Source organism: Phocoena phocoena, chromosome 9 (assembly GCF_963924675.1).
Source record: "Phocoena phocoena chromosome 9, mPhoPho1.1, whole genome shotgun sequence".
In the NCBI taxonomy this organism is placed as follows: domain Eukaryota; kingdom Metazoa; phylum Chordata; class Mammalia; order Artiodactyla; family Phocoenidae; genus Phocoena; species Phocoena phocoena.
In genome coordinates, this window is record NC_089227.1 from 98,495,295 (window position 1) to 98,519,488 (window position 24,194).

The 24,194-nt window shown below is 44.0% G+C and overlaps 1 protein-coding gene across 1 annotated transcript in view; it reads left to right on the forward strand.

Annotated features, from left to right (window-relative positions):
• CNTNAP2 (contactin associated protein 2) overlaps window positions 1-24,194 on the forward strand; it is a 2,069,520-nt gene that overhangs the window by 1,905,475 nt on the left and 139,851 nt on the right. The window contains exon 20 of the mRNA XM_065883648.1: window positions 4,532-4,665. Coding sequence (XP_065739720.1) covers window positions 4,532-4,665 — 134 coding nt within the window. The remainder of the gene's footprint in view (window positions 1-4,531; window positions 4,666-24,194) is intronic.

Sequence of the window (24,194 nt, forward strand, 5' to 3'; positions counted from 1 at the left end):
TGAGGCCACGCCTCCCTTCTCTCCCTTCTCCACGAACTCTTCACTCCTCACACACCCCAAGGATGTCTGCCCTGCTGCCTGCTGTGCTCCCTTATCTGGAAAAGCTCCATCTTCCTCTGTAGCTTAATACCTGCCTTTCATTCTAGACCCAGATCAAGTCTCACCTCCTTTCAATGACTTCTGCTTACTTTAAACTCCTATTACACTTATTTTCAATGTCATTTGTTTGGCTTTTAGTACACTGTATTGTTACCCATCTTTGTTATAAATATGGCCTGTCTTCCCAGTGAGATGAAAGGGCCCCGCACTACATCTCCTGCGTACAATAGGTGCTCTGTAATTGTTTGCTGATGGTAATGATGATGACCAGTAGAGAATAAATCTGTTAAGCACATTATTTGCTGCAGCCAGTGAAAGAGTAGTGCCTTATAACTGCTTTAGTCCACCCGGGAGATGAACATGAGATGCAAGAAGTGAAGTATCTCTCCATCTTAATAATATTTTATTTTAATGAACAAATACTAATATTCTCCTTCCCATCATTTAGTGGTTTTCTTGTGCTATTGTTTGAAAGGAATAAATATATCATTTAAATTTTATTATTCAAGAATATTGCCATTACTGTTCATAGATGTTCACTATATATAAATTTTAAGGTCCAACTCATCTTTTTCCTCAAAGCAAATCATTTCCATTGCCATTAAGTGAAGCAGTTAGAGAAGTTCTACATCACATTTACAAAGTCCAAGAAATCCAGGAAAGAGAAAAAATAACGAAAACAACTTAATACTGATTTTAATGAGCTGGAGAACATAAAGGGGCCAATGGCGAAGAGACAGTAGGGAGAAAAATGTCCAGGGTTTTGTGGGGCTTTTTTGGCATAAGTACCAGTTCCTCCAACTCCTAGCCTCAAAGGCAGAGCCCTCTCTTACTTCTCTTTGCATCCCCAGATCTAGGCACGGCCTGGCCCATACCATACAGGGGCTGGGGATGGATGTCTGTATTAGAAGTGGACTCCACACTTATAGCCAGCCAGGCAGTCCACTTCTAGACCTTGAAAACTTGAGTTCAACAGGGGCACTAAATAAGTATGTTCTAAAGAAATTAAGTTTTAAATGATGAATGAATACAGCTGTGTATTTAAGAAAACTGGCTGTGATCATACAAGGTCAGAGCACCAGAAGTAAAGTGGAGAATAAAAACTCAAGACAATTGACTTGTTTTTTCTACCTGTAGCCAAACAACTGCCTAATCATCTCCTTCACTGCCAAACAATAGATTGTTTTTAATGCTATTAGAATAAAGAAAAAATAGGGTAAATCACTGAGGAGTGGGGAGAGAAGTAGCTCAGGAAACGGGAGCAACATATTCAAAGGTCCTGAGGCAGGAAGAATTGTATTTCCTAGGGAATAAAAGAAGTCCTAGGTAGCTTGAATGTAAAAAGTAAGAGGGTAAATGGCATGTTTTAAAATAAAGTAACTGGCAGGCTGTGATCAGACAGGACATCATAAGCTATGTTAAGAATGTATGTCTTGGGCTTCCCTGGTGGCGCAGTGGTTGAGAGTCCGCCTGCCGATGCAGGGGACGCGGGTTCATGCCCCGGTCCGGGAAGATCCCACATGCCGCGGAGCGGCTGGGCCCGTGAGCCATGGCCGCTGAGCCTGTGCGTCCGGAGCCTGTGCTCCGCAACAGGAGAGGCCACAGCAGTGAGAGGCCCCCGTACCGCAAAAAAAAAAAAAAAAAAAAAAAAAAAAAAAAAAAAAGAATGTATGTCTTTATCCTATAAGCAGCTGGGAAGTTTGAAGAGTTTTAAGTGAACCAGACAACTAGTCAGTTATGCCTCTTGAAAAGATTTCTCTGCTAAGAAAACATGGGAAGGAAGAAAGCACAGAAGCAAGGAGACCATCATCCATTCACTCAACGAGTAGTTATCCAGCACCTACCATGTATCGGGCATTGTTCTAGACGTTGGGAATTAAGTCATAAAGAACATAAACAAAAATTCTTACTCTCATGGAGTTTACATTTTAGCAGAAGACAGCAGTAAACATACTAAGTACAGTAGGTAGTATGTTGTATAGTAAGAACTGTCATGGGGAAGAAAGTAAGGCAGAAAAGGGAGAGCCTGGCCAAGGGAAAGGAGTGGGTAAATTCTGCTTCTAATAAGGAAGTCACAGAAATAGTCACTGAGAAGACAACATTTGAGCAGGACCTAAAGGGACTGGGGGGTCAGCCATGCAGATAACTGGGAAATGAGCATCCTAGGCGGAAGAACCAGCAGGTGCCAAGGGCCTGAGGCAGGAACATGCTGGCGTCTGGGGAGACAACAAAGAGGCCAGTGTGTTCAGGTGAGGAGTGAGAAAGGAGGAGAATAATGAGAGGTTGTGTCAGAGATGAGGGCGGAGACCACAGAGGGCCTGGTGAGCTGTTATGGAGACATCGATTTTTACTCTGAGTGAGACAGGAGGCCATGGGAGGGTTCTGAGCAGAGGACCGCTCTGACTGCCGCGTGGAGAGACCCGGTACGTGAGGGGCAGAGGCCAGGCTGGGCTGAGGGAGCGTGGCGGAAGGGCAGTAGTGAGAATGGAGGCTAGTACAGTAATCCAGACAAAAGACGAGGGTGGCTTGGTCCAGGAATAGAAATGGAGGTGATGAGAGCAGTAAGATTCAGGGTGTGTTTTAAAGACTGAGCCAAGAAGCTTGGCTGGTAGATCATACGTGTATTATAGGAGCAAGAGGGGAGTCCGGGCTTTTAGGCAGGAATAGCTGGAAGGATAAAGTGGCCGTTAACTGAAATGTGGGAATTGTGATGGAATAGTTTTTGGAGGGGAAGATCAAGAGTCTGGTTTCACGTATGTTGTGTCTGAGGTCCCAGTGCGACACCTCCATTAATGGATTAGTAGTAAGAGAGCATGGAAAGAGGGGACTCGCCTAAGAGTGAAATGGGGTCAAGTGATCACTTTTAAAGGAGGGACTGATTTGGATCACGTGATCCAGGCAGAAGCCAATGCAGGTGAAGCTCAGGTGGTGGCCGTCAGGTCACTGATAGGGTGTGGCCAGCACAGAGGCCCTGAGTTAGGCCAGGAGCTCTGCGTGCAGGGGCAGGCTCCTATGGGAGCGATACCAGGGCATTCTAGGTGCCAGTGGAGGCCCTGTGGTTGTGGAGATGGGGGAGAGTGGGTGAACTTAGACCCATTTAGGAGATGAAAGTCAACAGTGCTTGGTTGAAACGCCATAAAGCAAAGGAATCTAGGATCAAGTGCCAAGAGGAAACTCAAATAGTGAAGCCTTGCCAGATTTGTTCAGAAAGGAAAAATAGGAAATGCAAGTAATTCATGATTGTTCTTTCAATTCCAGGAACGTAGTTCAACATTTTAAATGGCACATGTAACGCTAAATAAGGAAGGGCAGCATTCAGAAACTACTGCATTTATTTACGTACACATGGGGACATGAGAATTACCTACAAGGAGATATTGCCAAATATTTAGAGTAGTTTACCTCTGGACGGTGGAGTTTCCAGTGACTTTCTTTCTCTTTTCTGTTCACTTTTTAAGTTTTAATTATCATGTTTTATTTCACAACTTAGAATATCAGTTTTGTTCCTCTGGAAGGCAAATGAAAAAGGCGACAAAGAATCTTTGAGGTGATTTACAGTTGACTAAACTCTTGCTAAATTACTGGCTCCATTTTTAAGCTCTGAGATGTCAAAAGCTATTAACACGAAGATTCCAATTTGAGTAAAAAATGAGATAAAAAGTCGATGGCTTTAAAAATCATAACTAAGAAATAAAAGCTACGTTTGCTGATTAATTAAAAGCAGGATATAGAATATTAATCTTTTGGAATATTGCTTGTCATTATTGGGAAGAAACAAGAAAGAGAAAAAAGAATAATTTGTTGAGGCAAAGTGAACTACAGCTGAGAGGCGATGAGGACCCATCTTTTTGCCTTTGATTTGCATTTGGCTTGATGAGGTCTCTAACCTAGAATAAAAGCCATTGCTTTGTTTTCTTGGTCTCAGTGAAGCCTCCCAAAATCCCATGGATTTATCTTCTGTAAATTATGTTTATTCTTAATATTGTATGTTCATGATTCTTTTATATGCTGAATGTCACACTTTGCTGATGGCATGAGGCCATCCCGGCATCCTGCATTTAGTTTTTATTTCACAGAGTATTTTGTGGGGCCTGTAGGCGTCTCCATGGTCCTGTATCGTGTATGTTCTCATTCTGCCATCCCAGGCTCAATCCCGACTTGGGTTGTTTATACCATTTGCTGCTTCAACTTGGAGATGACGGTCACTGATGGCTTGCTGTTGGTAGATTGTCAACGTGCGCGTGCCTGGTGCTGTGAGCCTTTATGGATTAGTGTGCCTCTGAGCTAGTGACTCAGAATTCAGACCGGCGGTGACATTGATGGACGTTGAAGCTGAGTTTAATGGAATTAGCCTCAAGGGGTGGGGGAAGTGACATTAAAATGAAATCCAGAGTGGAGAAATGACTGAGTTTCTTTTCTTTTCTCTGTGTAGGAAGCTTACAGATCCGGTACAGCCTGGGTGGCACCAGGGAGCCGTATAATATTGACGTGGACCACAGGAGCATGGCCAATGGGCAGCCCCACAGCGTTAATGTCACCCGTCACGAGAGGACCATTACTCTCAAGGTACACACGTGTTACTCATCAGGCGGATGTGATACAGGGTTGCAATCTCTGTCCTCTGTCATGCTGGGCTATTGGTTTTGTTTTAGGCGGTTAGGACAGGTGGAAGAGATGCTTCTGATACTTTCTCCTACAAATTTCTAACCTGTGAAGTAGAAAGATATCCAGTTCCTACAGGAAGGACAATGACAGAGTTGATGGAGAAGAGATTTCTTGGGAGAAGGTAGAATAAATGTTTACTCTGTACGTTCTTTGTAGCTTTCCTGCTTGTAGCCCTGCACGTCTATCGGTCTACTGCTTTTATCCATTGCAGCATCTTTTCTCTGCATGGTCTCAGATGTCTGAAGCTTATCGCGTTTCCCAGCAAAGGTTGTTTTGGTTTATCTGACCTACTTCCTTCATGACTCCAGTGCAATGTGAATAACTATTTTCTTTTCTCCTATGGATGCTTTGCCTTAAAAATCCTCAGTACACAAGCCTTCCCCAGCATCTCAGACTCTGGTGGTAGGCTTTCCGTACACAAAGGGACGGTTTTATTGCGACACTCAAACTTTATTTCAGGTTCATGGATTGTCCCTACCCCCACGACCGATTTTTACAATGAAGAGACCGGCCTGGGAGACACCATGAATAAAACATGGCATGAGGAGGTCTCCCTGGGAACTAAGGCAAAGATCAAGGCTGGAACTGTCACTGCATTCTCTAGAAGGGGTTCAAAATAGATACCTGTCAGGAAGAAGTGCAGCAGGGGGATGCTGTTTTGTCAGTCAAGTGGAATGTCATTTGGCAGGGGTCCAGCAGCCTCTCCGACCTCATTCGGATTCAGATTTGGCTGCTAACTGTGGGAAGTTCAGGTTGCAGAGGAGAGGCACAAGCCCCGTCTCTTCGTGAGCACTGGCGGATGTCAAATTCATAACTTGATACGGAGTTTACACTTGGCCTTTAGCAGTAATGCTAGAGAGCATTTTCAGGAGAGGCCTTTCCTAGGAAAATGACAATGTGCAGTTACAGCCTATTGCTCAATTAATCAAATGGGGCATAAATAAGCTTCTCTCATAGTGATGGACAGTCGCTGAGTCTAGCGCAGTGCCTGTCACGTGTTAGGTGCTGCAAATTACTTATGGAGTAAACCACGCCCATCTTCCACCATAACTCAAGTTTGATTCAGAAAAGCCAGCAAGTCCAGGATTAGTATGGTGGTTTATACCATTACAGGAAAGGGGTGGTTTTATACCATTTTATCAACGTTGTGTTTATTGGCTTTTGATTAGAGGCATTCTCTTGTTTTAAAGTGCGCCATCTGTCACCTCTCTTGAAGAAAGTGATTATCTTGCCATTTCACCATTGCAAAATAATATTAAAAGTTAAAAAGTGCTCAACAATCAGCTTGAAGGACAGTGTCAAGGAAGGGAGCTGTCTCAGCTGCAGAGTTTTGCAAGGTTAATCCTCACTGTCTCCAAGAAAACGCGTTGTGTGTCGGGACTGAGCCTTGTGGGTTGAGGAACCACATGCAAAGACGAGGGTGGGGTGGGTGGGAGAAGCGAGTCCAGGTGATAGGCTAAATAATTCCATTTCCTGGTGCATTTCCCCAAATGAGAGTCTGGAGTAAAGAAGGTCAAGATGGCCTCCGTTCTGCCAAATTCCACCAACTGGGGAATCTTTGGAAGGAAGCAGCAGCTCTTTAAGAGCAAATATTAGCTTAATCAGAGCTGCTGTCTGCTACAGTAAACGAGACATTACCCTGAAGCAGGGGACAGGGATGGGCTGTTTTAAGGACTTGGGGCTCTTGAGGAAAGGCTGAGAAATCCACGCAGTGGAGGAGCCAGGGGCCTGCAGAGTCCAGGGGACCAAAGCGGGGCTGGGAGAACCGGCTTCTATTGCTCAGGGCTCTTCTGATCACAAAGGACAGAAAACCAGTTCAGAATTCATTTGTAGAGAAAATTCCTAGGGTAGGTAATAGAATTTAAGAAAGGGAAAACCAAAATTTTGAAAGAATGCAGGGGACCTGGAGGATTAAAACAAAGCCTAGGCCACGACCGAATGCCTCTCTCTCTCTCTCTCTCTCTCTCTCTCTCTCTCTCTCTCTCTCTCTCTCTCTCTCTCCCTCTCCCTCTCCCCCCTCCCTCCCCTTCTCCCTGCTCTCCTTCCCTCCCTCCCTCCCTCCCTCCATCTTCTCTGCTTGCCCACCTGCCTCTGGACAATTCCTCTTGCAGCAGACTTCATCTTCCACACATCATGGGACACAGGCACTGAAGTCGGCTCACATCTTCCCAGTTTTGCTGGGACCAGAAGCAAGATCCTAGTTTCTCGGTTCTCATTTTAAAATCCGGAGAAGGTCTCTGATTGACCTGGCTGGGGTCACACACTCACCTATTGTGAGGGGAGGGGAACAGTGACTGAGAGCCCCTGATCAAACCTCATGATCAGAGTGGGGAATTGGGGAGAATCTTCCAAGGAACAGGACTACAGTTCCAGGAAAAGGAAACACGATGGGTACGAAAAACTTTGGCTACACAGTGCTTTGAGGTAAAGGAGAAGATAGAAGTGGGAAGCATCATAGAAGGCACGGAACTAATTCGGCCATAGGAATTGTACCCAGGGTGTTGGAAAGCCCTGTCGCCCACCTCCTCCTTCTGTCGTACAATGGGATGCAATTGCACTGAGATTTCTGGACATGTTTAGAAAGCAGATGCCTCAACCCACTTGAATGCAGCCTGGAAAGACTTCATGGTCTGGGGTGCACTGGTCTTTGTCAGCCCAGCCTCTCCATTCCAGCCCAGATGGAAAACAAAGGTAGACATGGTGGAGGAAGAAAACATATGGTGCCTGCTTCCAGACAAGCAGGTCGGGCCGATTCCCTGCTCCCATGACCTGCTTTCTTGCAGGCAGGGAAGACTGTAGAGTGTGGACGTAATTCCAAGGGCACCTTTAGAACTCCAAAAAAACACTCTAATTTTTTTTTCCTGGAAACAATCTACAAATCCATCTTGAGAACTTCTACAACCTCAAGAATGTATGGAGAAAGATATAATAAAAGGTTAATCGTGATTACTTCTGTGTAAAGGGATTATAAATGGCTTCATTTCCTCTAGAGTTTTCTGTATTTCCTCATTTTTTTTTTTTTGTTTTTAAGCAGAGGTCTTCTAAGAAGCCCATATGATTTAAGTTTATTTATTTATTTATTTATTTATGGCTATGTTGGGTCTTCATCTCTGTGCGAGGGCTTTCTCTAGTTGTGGCAAGCGGGGGCCACTCTTCATCGCGGTGCGCGGGCCTCTCACTATCACGGCCTCTCTTGTTGCGGAGCTCAGGCTCCAGACGTGCAGGCTCAGTAATTGTGGCTCACGGGCCTAGTTGCTCCACGGCATGTGGGATCTTCCCGGACCAGGGCTCGAACCCGTGTCCCCTGCATTGGCAGGCGGATTCTCAACCACTGCACCACCAGGGAAGCCCCTCGTTTTTTAATTATAAGTGTATGTTGCATTTTTATAATCGAACAAAAATGTAAAACACACATATATCCTCAACCCATTCTGATAGCCCCCAGTTACAATAAAATATAATGACAAATATATTTAAATAATTTCAAATTAAAATGTACTTCTCATCAAAGAACAAAAAATAAGGCTAACTCAAAGATGAGTTTAAAAGTGCCATGGAACGGCTTCCCTGTTGGTGCAGTGGTTGAGAGTCTGCCTGCCGATGCAGGGAACGCGGGTTCGTGCCCTGGTCCAGGAGGACCCCACATGCCGTGGAGCGGCTAGGCCCGTGAGCCACGGCCGCTGAGCCTGCGCGTCCGGAGCCTGTGCTCTGCAACGGGAGAGGCCACAACAGTGAGAGGCCCGCGTACCGCAAAAAAAAAAAAAAAGAAAGAAAATGCCATGGAATGTCGACAGATGAATGGATAAAGAAGATATGGCACATATATACAATGGAATATTACTCAGCCATAAAAAGGAACAAAATTGAGTTATTTGTAGTGAGGTGGGTGGACCTAGAGTCTGTCATACAGAGTGAAATAAGTCAAAAAGAGAAAAACAAATACCATATGCTAACACATATATATGGAATCTTAAAAAATGGTACGATGAACCTAGTGGCAGGACAGGAATGAAGACGCAGATGTAGAGAATGGACTTGAGGACACAGAAGGTGATGGGAGACTGGGATGTAGTGAGAGAGTGGCATGGACATATATCCACTACCAAATGTAAAATAGATAACTAGTGGGAAGCAGCCACATAGCACAGGGAGATCAGCTCGGTGCTTTGTGACCACCTAGAGGGGTGGGATAGGGAGGGAGGGAGGCCCAAGAGGGAGGGGAGAGGGGGATATATGTATACATACAGCTGATTCATGTTGTTGTACAGCAGAAACTACAACATTGTAAAGTGATTATACTCCAATAAAGATGTAAAAAAGAGTGCTATGGAATGATGCCTTTGGAATTAAGGTAAAATTCTATACATTTATGTATGTGGAAACATCATATAATTTAGATGATGTTTGTCAGTGTTTACAGCGTTTTTAAAAGCAGGTTTGCTTTCCTAGCTGGGTTTGGCTACAGCTGACTTTAAATAAGTTTGCATTCCCGGAGCACACGCTGTCTGAAATGGTGCTGAGCGCCTGAGGGAAACTGACCTTGGCTGAAACATTTGCTGCCAAAAGACGAAGTGCCCAATGTCCACACAGAGAATGAAGGACCGACTCTCAGAGTTCTCAGATGCCAGTGCAAACCAGAGCCCAGGACAACCCTCAAGTTGCATCGTTCATGGAAACTCACAGTTGCACCCGTGATAAAGCTGAAGGCTTAATGCCAAATGTAAAACAAACCCCGAGCGGGCAGAGAGCACCCGAAAAACACTGCCTGTGATTAAAAACTGTGCCAATTAGCATCCTCTAAGAACTGAACATCACCATTACAAGGAATAATTTCAAAGCCTTGTGTTACAAATCCTTTCTTCTTACTTTCCTTCCTGCCTGCCGTCCCTGGCTTCACCCATCCTCCTTTCCTTCCTTTCGTCCCAACCACATTGCACAGGGGATATAAGGTGGTTTACAGGGAGTACATAAAACGAAATTGAGAGTTAAAGTAAGTCACGAGAAGTAGGGCCCCAAGACAATGGGGAAATGGAATACGGTTACCCAGGTCAGAAGGTCTTATCCACTTGCGTAAGTTTGGCTCAGAGCTTCTTGGTGCCCGGAAGTCCACAACCCATAAGCATAAAATATACCAGCTCTTCCAGGGAAATGGAATTTTTCTTACTCTATCATTCTTTCCCTTTTTTTATCTACCATGGATTCTGTTTACTGGCATGGCAAGCTGCCCATAGCACGATCCACTTGGCAACATCACATGCATGATGGTAGCTCACGTTTATTGGTGCTGTGGTCCAGGCACTGTGCTAGCACTTAACACACATTTTCTCATTGAGTCTTCACAATAGGCTTATGAGGAATGCACCATTAGTATCCCCATTTTAGAGATGTGGAAACTGACACTCAGAGTGTGATGTAGCTCACTCAAAATTAGGAAGCAGCGAGTAGCAAAAGCCTAGATGAACCTAGGTCTACCACACTGAAGTTTACACCTGCTCTTAACTGAATCACTTAGTGGAGAGATGTCTGGGAGGGTGACCATAAAATGTTGGAAATGGATACCTCTGGCCAGTTGGAAATTGAGTGATGTTGAAGTTATAAAATAGTTCAAAAATATGCAGAAGTACAGAGAATAATAAAACATACACCTATGGACCCACCATCCAAACATTAAAAATTTTGGCATTTTGCTATATTTCTTCAGAGTTTTAAAAATGTGATAGTTGAAGCCCCTTCCTCCTTGTTACATAGTGAGTACCGAGAGAGGTGGTACGCGGGGCGTTCACCAGCGTTTCTGCAACAAATGTGTTTTTCATAAACCTGCTTGACGTAGCATTTCCTTGGGAAAGTCAAGTATAACTTAAAAATGAATTTCAGCCCAAACAGTTCTGCAGGCAGTGGGGTAGAACAGGGTGATGGGAGATGAAGGGAACAAGGGCTGAGGTGATACAACTTTCTGATATTCTCACCTGATCCAAGGATAAAATTAGCTTGAAAAATGAATTAAATACATGTTCCTTGAATAACTATCAAATATTTAGGGGTTTTATGGAAGTTTTACAGTGGAGGGTTCAGGGATATAGTCTCTGGCACAGATACTCCTAATCCATTTTCTCTAAAAATCAAATGAACAGATGGTAAAGATGTATCATTTTGGCTTTCATGTAACTGGAGGGCCAGTTCCCTCTTTGCCAAGAAGAAGCTAACAGATTTTCTGCAAGTAAAATAAGGACTTTCTTAAATATTCCAAGTCCTCAGACACAAATGATGATCAGGTCCCCAAATTTTTATAGCACAAAGAGCATGACTTCAATTGTTTTCATCAGGAATTTTCAAAACAAATGTTCCTCGGACTCAGTGAATTACATCTCTTAAAATAAAGGCGATAATTTCTTACCTGCAATTAATCAGAATTTCAACCAAATTGTATAACAGCAGTTGCATCAATTGCTAATTGAGCTGTATATTGAATATGAATCCTAAAAATGGTCAGAGGAAAGTGTTACCAACAATAGTAGCATACGGTGAATGCTAAACGCCGGGAATGTAGAAAAAGACCAGGATAACACCAGTTGCTGTAACAACCCTAAAATGTCAGTGGCTAAACCCAATGAAAGTCTGCCTTATATCAGATATATTTTCTAAAGAGGAAAGTCCTGTGTTCTGTAGCAGTGATGAAATCATGCTGGGTAGACGCTCTGAGGACGTCCTGCTGCCGCCCTTGGCCATGGGAGTAGTTCCTTGAATAGGCCAAATTCCTGTCCATTATTTGCGTGGCTCTCCATGGCTCTCCTCTGAACTGAATGTTGGTGATAATGCATTCCTTGAAGCTGTGCAGCTTCCAGGGACCGTTTCCTGCAGGTGTCAATTACACTGAGGGTTGTTTTATACTCACAAGCCTTTGTAGACCAGACCTGCAGTTTCTTTGCCGATATAGTTGCTTCAGAAGCTGAGTTGGCTTCTGATCTATCTGCTTCTGGTCAGTTTCGTGTACCAGTAGATATGCCCTGCATTCTTCCCTAAACGTGGCTCTTGGACCGACATAGTCATTTGCTTCCAGGGACCCTTGCCTCTCTCTCAAGGTCATGGCAGCTACCTTGAGGCCATCTGAGACAAGAGGCTTAGGTGGTTGTGGTGGGGTAAATACTCTTAATTTTAACCTCCCGCATGGCGCTGAGCCAGTTTGCTGAGCTGAAAATCTTCATGTGCCCTTGTTGGTCAAAGCTTTTTGCAGTTTTATTTCTTACTCTCTGGTGTGAGGCTCTAAATTTTTGGACTTTTCTCTATTCCCTTTCACTGATGCTTGGAAACTGGCCAATTCTTTTCTGAACTCATCTCTTCCTTGACATAGGCAGCAGGAAACGACTGATACCCGTGGCCATTCTGGCTCTTTTGAGCACTTTCCCTAAAGCCACCGGTCATAGGCACTTAGTCTGCCTTCCAGGTTATGTGCGGTGACAGATTTACAAAACATTCGCTTGTATACCATTACTGTCTGTCTTTCCAGCCTCTAATATCCATACCACAGGACCAATGCTACAAATGTTAGGTTTCTCTTACGGCAGTACTCTGCTTCAAGATACTCATTTGTGTTCATTGGGGCTGCATTAGCTACTATAATGAAAAAGAAGTTCATAGATTGTGGTCATGTTTTCATGGGTATATACTTAACTCCAAACTCATCAAGTTGAATACATTAATTAGGTACATTTACTTGTAGGTCAAAAATAAATAAATAAAATAGATCGCAACAACAATGAAAAATTGTTGGAGGAATTTTATTAGCAGTAAAATGAAAAGTGATTCAATGATAGACTTAAAGGGCAGCTATATATGTTAATTGACGTGAAACATTGATGGGCAGGGTGGCACCACTTTTTGTATGTGGAGAAATGTTCAATTGTAAGGAGTTTCAAGTAACCGCCTCAAGCCAGGAGAAATTCTCTCTGTACTGGAAGGGCCTGAATAATCATGTTATGTGGTGCTCAAAATACTTTCATACGTATCCTCATTTGACGTGCTCAACCTTATGAGTTGGGAACAGCTGGTACTATTAGCCCATTAAACAGCTGAGTAAACAGAGATAGAGGATGTCCAGGTGACTAATAAGGTCCCAGTGCTCATGAGAGGCAGACTCCTATCTAGAACCCATATAACCAGACCCCTCCTTCCGGGGCTGGTCGCTGCTCACCCCATCGCCTCTTTGTCGCCTTTGAGAGCCATCAAGAGACCCAGGCTCACCCCTGCCAGTTTGCCTTATAAACTTTTGAAAATTCTTAAGAGTTTTAAATAAAAGTAAGTCTTTTGGAGGGGTTAGTGTTTGAAGTCGATTAGGGTAGCAGTGGGAGCTAGTAGCATGCTTGTCTGATAAACTCTTTTGACCTGTGTTGTGTTTAGAGACAGGAGGGTGCAGAGAGCAACCTAGGAGGTGATAAGACAGCCTTCCACGTGGCTCAGAGAATGCCACCTGCAGCTGGGAGGTGAAACGTGTATGCTAAAGGCTCTAGGAAAAGAGGTTGATAGAGCAACAAGCTTTTTAAAAAGTGCTGGAACAGCTTATAAAGATGATTTGGCTTAAATGGCTTTTCTCAAGAATATTAATAAAGATTCCAGGAACCCCACCTCAGCCCAACACAGGAGAATCCTATTAAGGCAATGATACTAACACTAATAAAGTAGTGGTAGTGGTAGTAGTAAAAGCAATCAGTATTTCTTGAGTGTACTATGCGCCAGTCTCTGTCTTACTGCTTTCCAGGCTGTACTTTATGCCCATCACCCTCCTGTGAGATAAGTACCATTATTCCCATTTTACAGCTGATGAAACAGAGACACAGAGAGGTCAGTAAGGGGTAGAGCTGAGGTACAAACCCAGGTCTGTCTGATTCCCAAGCCCAGACTCTAAACACTGTGATTTAACTGGTATTTAAATTGACCATGAATTAGGTGGTCTGGTCAGAGGCCATAGAGGACCCTTCCTCAAATACATCCACCTACATTAGAAAACTGACTCAGCACAATTTCTACAAAGTGCTGTTAGATAACAAATGAAAGGTGTAGAAAAGTGCATGCAGTATGACCTCAGTGCTAAAGAAACTAATGACATAGAGCCTTTAAAACAAACCATGAGTAGCATGTATGTTAAACAAGAAACAAATATATAGCCTACTGCAGTTTATGAAAAGGTATATTCATTTTTTTGAAATACCAAATTACATGATAGTCTCCTTAGAAAAAAATAACTGTATGTAATGGAGGGAAAACACTTTTTTTTTAAAAGAAAAGCCCTATTGAGATTTGCTGGAGGTCATAAAATCGCAACTTTTCTCAGTGAAAAAAGTAAGCAGTCCAACTTTCAGGCCAGTGTTTGTGCCACATAAAGAGTTCCACATCAGTTTTCCTGGAAGCATGGACATAACCTCTGGTCCTTCCATCTGAGCATCCTTCTTTCCTGTGCTGGCATGGAGCCTGGCCTGAAATTAGAAGCTGAGGCTCAGATGAATTATTTAAAAATGTGGGCCTTTATTACCCTTGAACTTTCTGCCAATAACGAACAATACTAAAAAGTGTATAGCTGTAAACACAACTGAAAATTTTAATATCAGAGGTTGTTCAAGCCTTTATTTAAAAAAATAACACTGTTTGGAAGCATTACGTCTTTTTAGGGATGTCAGAATAAATAAAGGAAGTTGACCTCACTAGTCTAAGGCCCTGCCCTGAGATTACATTTACTGTAACATCTTCCCTTTGGCTAATTTAGTGTTTCTCTCCTCTGGAAGATGAGCTCACAGCCTTGGTTGTACATTACCAGCACGCTTGACAGAAGGGCGGTGGTTGCGGGAATAGTGATGAGCCCTTTGATGTCTCTAATCCTTCCCTCCTGGGAGCACTTTGACCCATGCACTGGCTCTCTGTTTGGGTTCTCAGCAAGTGTATTACTGCTTCTCTTCCTGCATTCATGGAAGAGCGACTCAGATGTTTACTTATGCGGAGGGCATAGGTCAATGTTTTATTTGTTTCTCATATCATTACAATGGTTTAATTCCACAGAAGATACCTGGGAAGAGAAGAGACAGGAATGTGTCTATTGAAAACTTGCCCGTTAATTTGGTCTGCACATGTGTCAGAGTTTGTTTTGTTTTGTTTTCAGTATTTCCATATATCCAGAGAAGCCTATTCACAATCGAGACACACATCAAAAACCTCATGACCTCATTCGCTTTGTGTCATTTGGTTTTAGATTGGGTTTTGGGTCCTTGGCCCATGGTAGGGTATTTTAGCAAATTTTCCTTATTTATTTCTGAACAGAAAGTAGGACTGTTTGGTGAAGTGTCTCCAAAAAAGAAAAACAAGATACACAACCATCAGTGCCGAGGATTCCTCCCCCTGCCGCCGTGTGTTCAAACTGACCTGCAGCTGTAAACTGAGACCATCTGTGTACTTAGTGGTCTGGGCACCCGCTATGTAAGGTCCCAGTTCCGAGGTGTGCAGTGACGTGTGACAAAATGTTCTCAAGATGATTCTGGGATGTTCCATTAGCAGTGCATTTTTTAAAATATTAAAACCATATGATGATCACTAAGGATTTAACGCTATGCCATGTAATTGACATTAATCTCTTATCCTTGTCCGCCACTCAGCCCACGGCATGATGGGAAATTCCGAACAGCAACCATTCCTTAAGCCTGACTTGGGTAAAATCAGGGGGTCGTCAATGCCATGCCATATGGCTGCTTATGAAGTGCAATTAAAATTAACTCAACTTCATTGAGTATACATTGAGGAGAACAAATATATGCTGTGTACCTATTACATGAAAGAAATCCAGGTAGACAATGATGAGTTGGTGGGGCAGGAGGAATGAATGAAATGTATCCTTTACCCTCAAGGAGTTTATATTCTGGGAGGAGAGAAAAGCTGTATACATATACACACTCGATATACATTTCTTCGGATAGTAGAAGCTCATTCCACCTAATTCTCCTCGGCAAGAGACTTAACAAGTTGGTCTCCCAATCAGCGTGTAAATAATAGACTGGGGATCTAGCAGAAGAGAGTATTATGAGTCTTGGCTGGTAAAAAGGCCATAGCACATGAAGCAAGATTTCCCTTTGAGGATGGTCTGAGTCTAAACGGAGACCACCATGGATTGTTGTTACTAAGACATAAATTTTTAAACATCCTTATTGACAGATTCCTCCACTTCCTAACTCTATGTTCTCTGGCAAGTTACTGAATGCTCTGTTTACATATTTGGAGAATGGGAATAAGGCCACCTATTTTAATGGGGCGTGTGTGTGTGTTAAATGAAATTTTACATGAAAATATCTAGCATCTTCTATGGCCCAATAAATGCTACTATCCTTCCTTCCTTCCCAAGTCCCTTCTCTTTCTTAAAAGCAAAATGTAAGAGAGCAGCTGTTAGGTCATTATCAGCAGGGCCTTCAGAACCAAGGTTCCTGTTCTATCCATTTGCAGTTCAACCCAGGGAGCAAGTCCTCAGCACCTTGCACGTTCACAGCGGGCAGCATGGCCGGTGGCTTCAGAAGCCACAGTCCAACAGAAGAGACCGTCAATCACACAGATATGAACCAGGAGCCAACTGAAGTGTGGACTCATGCTGAGGAAGCACAGAATATGGGGGGAAATTAATCATCCTGGGGGTGGGAGAAATGGATCAGAGGAGACCGAGGAAGGCATTTGAGCCGTGCCTTAATGTTTGCATGGGGGGCAGGAGGACCACGTTATCAGACTTATTTTTTACCACAGGGAGCCAGTATTCGCTCTTCTGCAATCCAAAAAAATTACAGAGGGAACCGAAGAAAAAATAAGTTTAACCCATCAAACTCATCTGATCTGAAACCGAGAAAGACTCATAATGAGTATGTCAACACTTCCAAGTTTTTCATTTCTTTTCTAAAGCAATTTCATCTGCAAAAGAATTATGCGCTCTAAGGCTGGACGGGACCTCCCTCCAGAAAAACGTGTTTACTTCGCTTTACATTTCTTACAGCTCAGCGGGAAAACAGTTGCAATGCAGCTTCTGACCCAGTTTAGGGTTTGAGATGTCAGTTCTCTCTTTTCTCCTCCAGAATGCGGCCAAAGCTGTTGGACCGTTCATTTTCCCCCCAGGCACACTGTCCTTAAATCATCTCTCAAGAAAGAAGGCGAGGTTCCCGGATTTCTATTCCGTCTGGCATGAAAACTAAAGTCCAATCTGTGAGGCATTATATCCTTATATCCATCTGCAGTGCACTAAAATCACTCTCAAAGATGGTAATTCTCAAAGCAATTTTGTAACACAGCAGACAGAGCGGTGGTTCCCATGCCCAGGTAACTGAAAGCAGGTTCCTATCTCACGTAAATGTATCTCCTCTCTGAAAAATAAATGTATCCCCATATGCCGTCTGAGGTTCTGAAGGGTTACACTCTGCCCTTTTACTCAGTGAAGGGAAAAGTCAGCACAGGGACTGAACGTGAGGATTTTGATGGACCCGGTGGCCTGGAGCAGGTCCCGAGCTAGTGCTAAGATGCCCTCTAGTGGTCACTAGCCAGAACCAGTGCTGAGGGTGGGGAAGGGAAAACTTCCGCATGAAACTAGCTTAGGTGAGGCTTCTACAAATGCTCATCTAATGCAGAGTCAGGAGTTGTAATGTGGGTCATTTGCATCTAATGTGGAATACTGGGATGGCCATGGGGCTTGGTGTTGCTTATATAAATGCGAGCTTGATGTCACGTTCAAAGATACAGCCCAGGGATTTCGTTCTCACCTGTGCTTCTCACAGCTCTGTCCCTGAGCCCTGGGCACTAGAGAGCCTGAAGAAATGTTTGCGCAGTGACTGGATAAATGAATGAATCACATTTATAAATAATGGATTCTGAGCACATGTGCTGCATTTGAGAGTACAAAGATTCTTTCTGCTTCCTAAGGTGCATTTGACTTGCATTCTTCCCTGTCCTGGCTGGTGACCTAAAAGAATTAGCCCTACCCTAACATCTTTGATATGAGGAGATGTGATCTGAATGCTGGAGGGGATGGTAATAAAAAACTTCATGGGTAGAAGCGAGGGTCTGAGCTGGTATTTCAACAGTGAAGATGGCACAAGAGCGTCCAAAAGGAAGTGGAAGTAAAAGCAAATAAAGCCACTGAATAAATACTGCCGCTCCCTCCAGCATCCCGCCCTATATCGGTCACCCAGGCCACCAGCAGAAGTTAAACTGCAGAATAGACAGAAATGAGCCCTCTCTACCCCTCTGAGGATGACATCGGGATCTGGATTATCGACCCACAGCCTCTGCCTTTGCTTATGTGCTTAAGCCCCACAGCCGAGCACCACAAATGCACCGTGGTGCCAGCGGCGAAGTAACTGACAGGCTTCTGTAGCCTCTGACTTCCGACGTTGAAGTCATCTCCGAAAACCCGTCCTGCAGCCAGAGATGGTTGCAGACAGCCAGGGTCACGTAAATCAGAAGATCCCTAAAAGGAGAGGTAGCAAGATGGGGGCCAGGAGGACACCAGGCAGAGGCGATGCCGGGCTGTCCCTGCCCTCCGCTCATTCCCAGGAGTACCTTGTGCAGCTGCTGTGGACGTCCTGCCAGCCTAGCTTTGCAACAGCACAGGATCCAGGCAGACACAGTAGCGTAGCTCAGACTCTACAGGCACACAGACCTCTGGGCTGTACCTCTCGGGAGCTGTGTGTCCCTTTAGGCAACGTAACTTAATGCCAGGGCCTCGGTTTCCTCAACTGTATAATGGGGTGAATGACAGTCTGTGCCCACAGGGCTGTTTGCAGATTCAGTGAAATAATATGTGTAAAGTACCTAAGGTGGGATCTGACCTGGAGTTGACTTTCAAGAAATGTTAGCTGCTACACTGATGATGATGTTGATAACATGGAAAAGGGGGAAGAAGAGGATCAAACTTTGGGGGGATAGTCTTTGCACGTTTCCTCCTTCTCCCAGATCCTTTCAGCTACATATTCTTTTTTCCAAGACAAGTGAATGCTCTCCTTAGATTTCTTACCTCATTTCTTCTAGTCTTTCCTATTTCCCATTCCTCACCACCTCTACTAAATTCTTCTACCCCTCCCCACATTCCACAGCCTTAAACAACTACATTGTTTCCAGGGAGCAGAGCCTTAGTGCTTTCTGTGAAGCCAGCAGAACTGGTCATCATTCAAGCTGTTAGACCCTGCATTCACCCCACATTCTGAAGTCACTCTGTGTTTAATGATTTTCGTGATACACCTTTATACTCTTTCACCTGGAAGAGAATTTAAAGGATGTGGATATCAGTCCTCTGATAATTGCCAGTTTTTAGACTCCATCCTGCATATTGTTATTGCTGCCAAAACCTACTGGCAAGGGAATATCAATAGAGCCTCTGTACAAAAAAGAACGTGTTTGCTGAGTTTTCTTAATATCAAGGACTTTAACTATATTACAGTTGAAATCAATAGAAATGTAACCTTTTCAACCACATAAAATGAGTTCATATTTTTTATTAGTCTTTTTCTGCCATTACAGTGTCATGATTGCTGGAGGAATGAGGTCAACCTAAGCTTTAATGAAAGACCATTCAGGAAACAAACTCAAACTCATTTAAATACCGAAGCCAGTGCCTTAAAAAGATCAATAAAGTAAAAGCACCTGGGGTCGCTTTACTTAAACACCCCACATATAAGCATCATTCCACAAGCACGATGTGAGCAAACCTTTAACCCTAGAAGACCAGCCAATTAGGAAGAAAATGCTGTTTCATTAAATAGGTTTAGAACCGTAAAGCCCTTAATCCTTAGTCTGATTAGAGGTACAGCATTTAAATTTTCTCTCCATATTTTAAACATCATCTGGAGAAGAATCATTGATCAGTGAATTTACTTAGGAAAGTCATTAGCTTTTAGGGTTAGGGGTGTGACCGCGATAGAAATCGCAGGTTCATTTCTTTAAAAATAGCAAACACCAAATTGTGCTCTAATGACCAGGAGCCTTAGAATTGCAGGGGGCCAGGAAACGTTCTTTCTAAGAACACAGCCTGGTGTCCCGCACATAGTTATGTGTAGTAAATTGAACAGCTACCACTGAGTCCGTGGACCTGGGTCAGACACAGACCTCATGGTGCCTCAGCTTCCCCAGAGCTGAGTGTCCACCTCCTTCCCTGGATACGAAAACAGAGATGATTGTCACAAACCTCTTCCAGTTCTTCTCTATAAACAACAATGTAAATTGCAAACTTTAGTCATAATATTTGCTTAGAATAATTTTAGAATTGGAATGGTCTTTACGGGCCGTTGAATCCAACCTCTGACCCAACTTAGAGTCATCACCAGTCCCTCCTGGCATCACCGGATATGAGAAACATGCTATTTTTTTTTCTTTTATTGAAGTATAGTTGATTTACAGTGTTGTGTTAGTTTTTGGTGGACATCAAAGTGATTATCAGTTATACATACATATATATATATATATATATATATATTCTTTTCCAGATTCTTTTCCATTATAGGTTATTGCAAGATATTGAATATAGTTCCCTGTGCTATGCCGTAGAACCTTGCTGGTTATCTATTTTAGATATAGTAGCCTGTGTATCTACTAATCCCAAACTCCTAGTTTATCCCTCCCCCACTGAAATGTAGTGGGATGTTCCCAGCTGGGAACATCTCCTCAGCACATCTTCAGCTTTGCTCCACAAGGTGGCTGGACGGCAGAATCGCTCGAAAGTCTTTGTGTGGCGTTAGGAGGTCAGGAGTCCTGTCATTTACTAAAAGACGCGCCTAGAAGGTGATATGGTCAGAGGGGGAATTTGAGGCTTACACCAAGGTCTCCCTCTTCCCGCAGGGAAGCTCCCCGAGCAGTCAGGTCACCCTGGGACAGTCATCCGCCTGTGCCCAGGTGGCCTAGGGGCTGGGCAGGTGTAACCTCAGGAGTGCACACCGGCAGATGCCTGACAAGCCAACCTGCTCACTCCGAAGATCTGCCTGATCGTGTTCTTCAGTGAGGGGCTCATCTTCAAAGAAAGTCCTCATATCTGGACCAGTCACAGCTGGGGCCCCCGCAGAGAACTTGACAATCAGAACGGCCACACCCACCTCCACACTGGCCATCCCAGCCTCAGCAGACAAATGGCCGGACAGCAGTACCATCCCACACAGCAGCCTACAATGGTTTCCCTGTCCGTAGGCAGATGGTTCTAACACATCGTGTTTACGGATGGCTTTGTTAAAACTTCCCCCAAAAAACTCACCCAGGAATTTGCCAGGAACCAAATTTAAACAACCAACCCCTGAAAACACATGCTGGACAAACCAAGATGACAGAAGCCAATAAAGACTGAAACAGAAATCTGGGCCCCAGTCACATTTGTCATGTTGACATTGTTTCTCATAACTGTTCTCCCTCATAGTTCTTTATTCTTTTCATTTAATTAATAGAAGATTTAGCCATCGCATTGTATAATTTTAACAACATTATGCTTGTTAATACCTGTTTTCAGAATTGACCTTCCCTAATTTTATTTTGCTTCTCTTCTTTGTCTTCCTCCTCCCTTTTTCCATCCATTGATTTGTTTTTCCTTATTCCCGGAAAGTCGTTTTATAGTCTATCAAAATGTGTTTTGCCTTGAGATTTTTTCTTTGAAAAAATTATACAGCATTTGGGCCCTCCCTGCTATAAATGCCTTCGAACTTAACTTTATTTAAAAAATGCTATATCAGCTATGAAACGAGAATTTCTCCTCTCATCCTTTGATATTTATAAATATTATAGGGATTTATTGATTTAAAAAAATCAGTTCTTTTAAAAATACTTTATGTTTTAAATAGTATTCAGTGTTTTTCCAGTAGGTGGAGTGTTAGACTAGGGAAAGTAGATTAACATTCGAAAGCTAATTTTTTTTCTTTTGACTGTTTTGAGAAATTTTTTATATAAAACATAAATCACCTAATAGGCTCACTAATTCTTCTAATTGCATCAATACCACTGGATTTCAATTGCGCTAGACCTTATGAAGCAAAATATGTTGACTGATTACGTTTCCATAATAAAGATGGCATGATGAGAATAGTAATAAGTACTTACAATAACTCTCATTTTAAAATTATCAAGTCATAAATGAAAACTCCTGACATCTCAGAGAAATAATGTGCATGTATAGGAAAGAAAGATGTGTCCCTTAAATCCTTTATTTCTCAGACCTTAACCATTTCTGGAAAAGAGCATTCCTTGTGAGTTTAATATTGGTTCAAGGCCGACCCTGCCACTTGCAGTCTGTCACCTGGGGCAGGCCACTTACTCTCCTGGCACCCTGCTCTCTCCTCTACATTTGTGGGCAAAAGGTGATAAGCTAGCTCTTTCTAAGGCCCCTACCTGCTTGAATATCCCGGATGAATCTGTCTGTTTTGTAAACATCTTCTCAGGGTGAATGTCGGGGGCACATTCGCTGAGATGTGCGAATGCATATGGCAGAGACAGCTCTTGGTCCATGGCCTGTGTCTCAGAACTGAAAGTGAGAAAACTCTGCCTGGTCTACGGGGCAGTGACTCTCCTTCTCGCCCTCTGTCCATCACTAGGATTGGCTGCAGAGGAACAGTGTACTGATGGAACACTTCACAAGGTGATGCCCTGGAGCTGAGTCTTAGCAGAAGATTCTGCTCAAAGCCCCAGGCACCTGGGAAAATACTACTCCTTAGGCCCATGGTAGCAAAACATTTTCAATCAGAGAAACCTTAAGTATTTCCTGGTTCAACCTCCTTGTTTTACAAACGAGGAAACAGGTCCAGGGAATCTTCGTGAAGTGTCCTCACCCATCTGTTCAGTGACAGAGCCAGGACCAGTCTCCTGGCCCGTCCTCGCTCCCCCGGACCACCCTGCCGTCCTACGCTGGAAGTCCAGCCGAGTTCCCTAGTGACCCTGGCAAGGACAGCAAGACTCACAGTCCTTCCCACCCTCCAAGGAAGAGAAACGAGGTCCTATCAAAGCAGGTCTTCTGAGGGTGTACAGAAGAAACGATCGCCACTTTTCCTCCTTTCTGCGTTTCCTTGGACAGGTGATTTAGATTTGAAGAGAGCCTCCAGTTCCCTTTTGCAAGGTGTTCTCCATCCTAGAAAGGCTGGGCGTCCGTGGATTCAGCTGGATCTTTCCTAGATGTGGAAGCGAAGTTTCCTCTCCTTGGTCTTAGAGTAGAAGGACCCCAGACCCAGGCGCAGGCTGAGGAGAAGGGGGCTGAGGAGGTGAATGCATCTGCTTTGGTTCTAGGCTACACCACCTCTAGCCTTGCTGAAAATTCATTCATTAAATGGAAGTCCCCCACGTGGTTGAGTCCAGCTCATCAGGGGACTGCAAGGAAGCTTGGGGCCAGTAATAAAGTGAGTGGGTTAGATAACATTCCCAGAACAAGAACTAATTCAATCATTGTGTTTGATGACAGAAGAGCAGCAGAGCTTCCCGGGCAAAGGACACAGCAAAAAGGGAGCCCTGGAACATGTTCCAGAGAATATAGTGGTCCAAGGGCTGAAAGATGTTGAGTAGGGTCAGAGCAGAGGGGCAGGGGGGAGGGGAAAGCATCTTCCTCATCTAGGAAGATGGCGCCTTCCCCTCTGATCGCCTCAGGGGCATTTCATCCGTCCTGAAGCAGCAAAGGCTCCCTGGCTGGTCCACCTGCAGGTGACTGAAGTATTCCTTCACAGCGGGCCACCAGGTAGCCTGTTCAGGCACCTCTTTACAGGTGTGCATCGCTATCCTGAGAATGAAAGTTTGACAATTTCTAGTTTTATTTCATGGTTCTGTTACAGGGGAGAGTGTTCCCTGGCCTCTTTCTTCTCTTTCTGTCTCTATAAAACAGCAGGGCTCCTAAGCAGGTCAGGCCAAAACCAAAATAAGGTAGACGTCACCGTGACCTCCCAGACGGCCCCTGCCATCAGCATCCTTGGCTGCCCTTGGAATTGGAGGGGTAATCCTGTGTCCTGGCAGTACAGGCGGGAAGAGGCTGGTGTGCTGGCCTCCACAGTGATGCACTTGTGCTTCCCAGCCATGTGGTCCCAGGAATGGGTTATGATGAACTCACAGCTCCCAGAGAAGCAGGGTCTCCCAGAGCATAGAGATTCAGATCCCAGACTAGCCATCACTCAGTGTCCTTCCAGGATGGAGTCAGGCTGGCTCACCCAAACCCGACGGCCATAAAATTCTCTACAGGCTTCAGTCAGTTGGATCGTCTCTAGAGCTCTTCTCCTCTAAGAGCAGAAGTTCCAGCGGAAGTAAAACCTTGGTTTTCCGTATCCTAAATACACACACACACACACACACACACACACACACACACCAACACCAACATAGCTCATTCAATAAATGTTAAGTGAGCATCTGAGATGATACAGAACCATTTCATGTGGGTAATAAATGGACCAGGAGATTTACTAGATAATCTCGCGGAAAAGAAA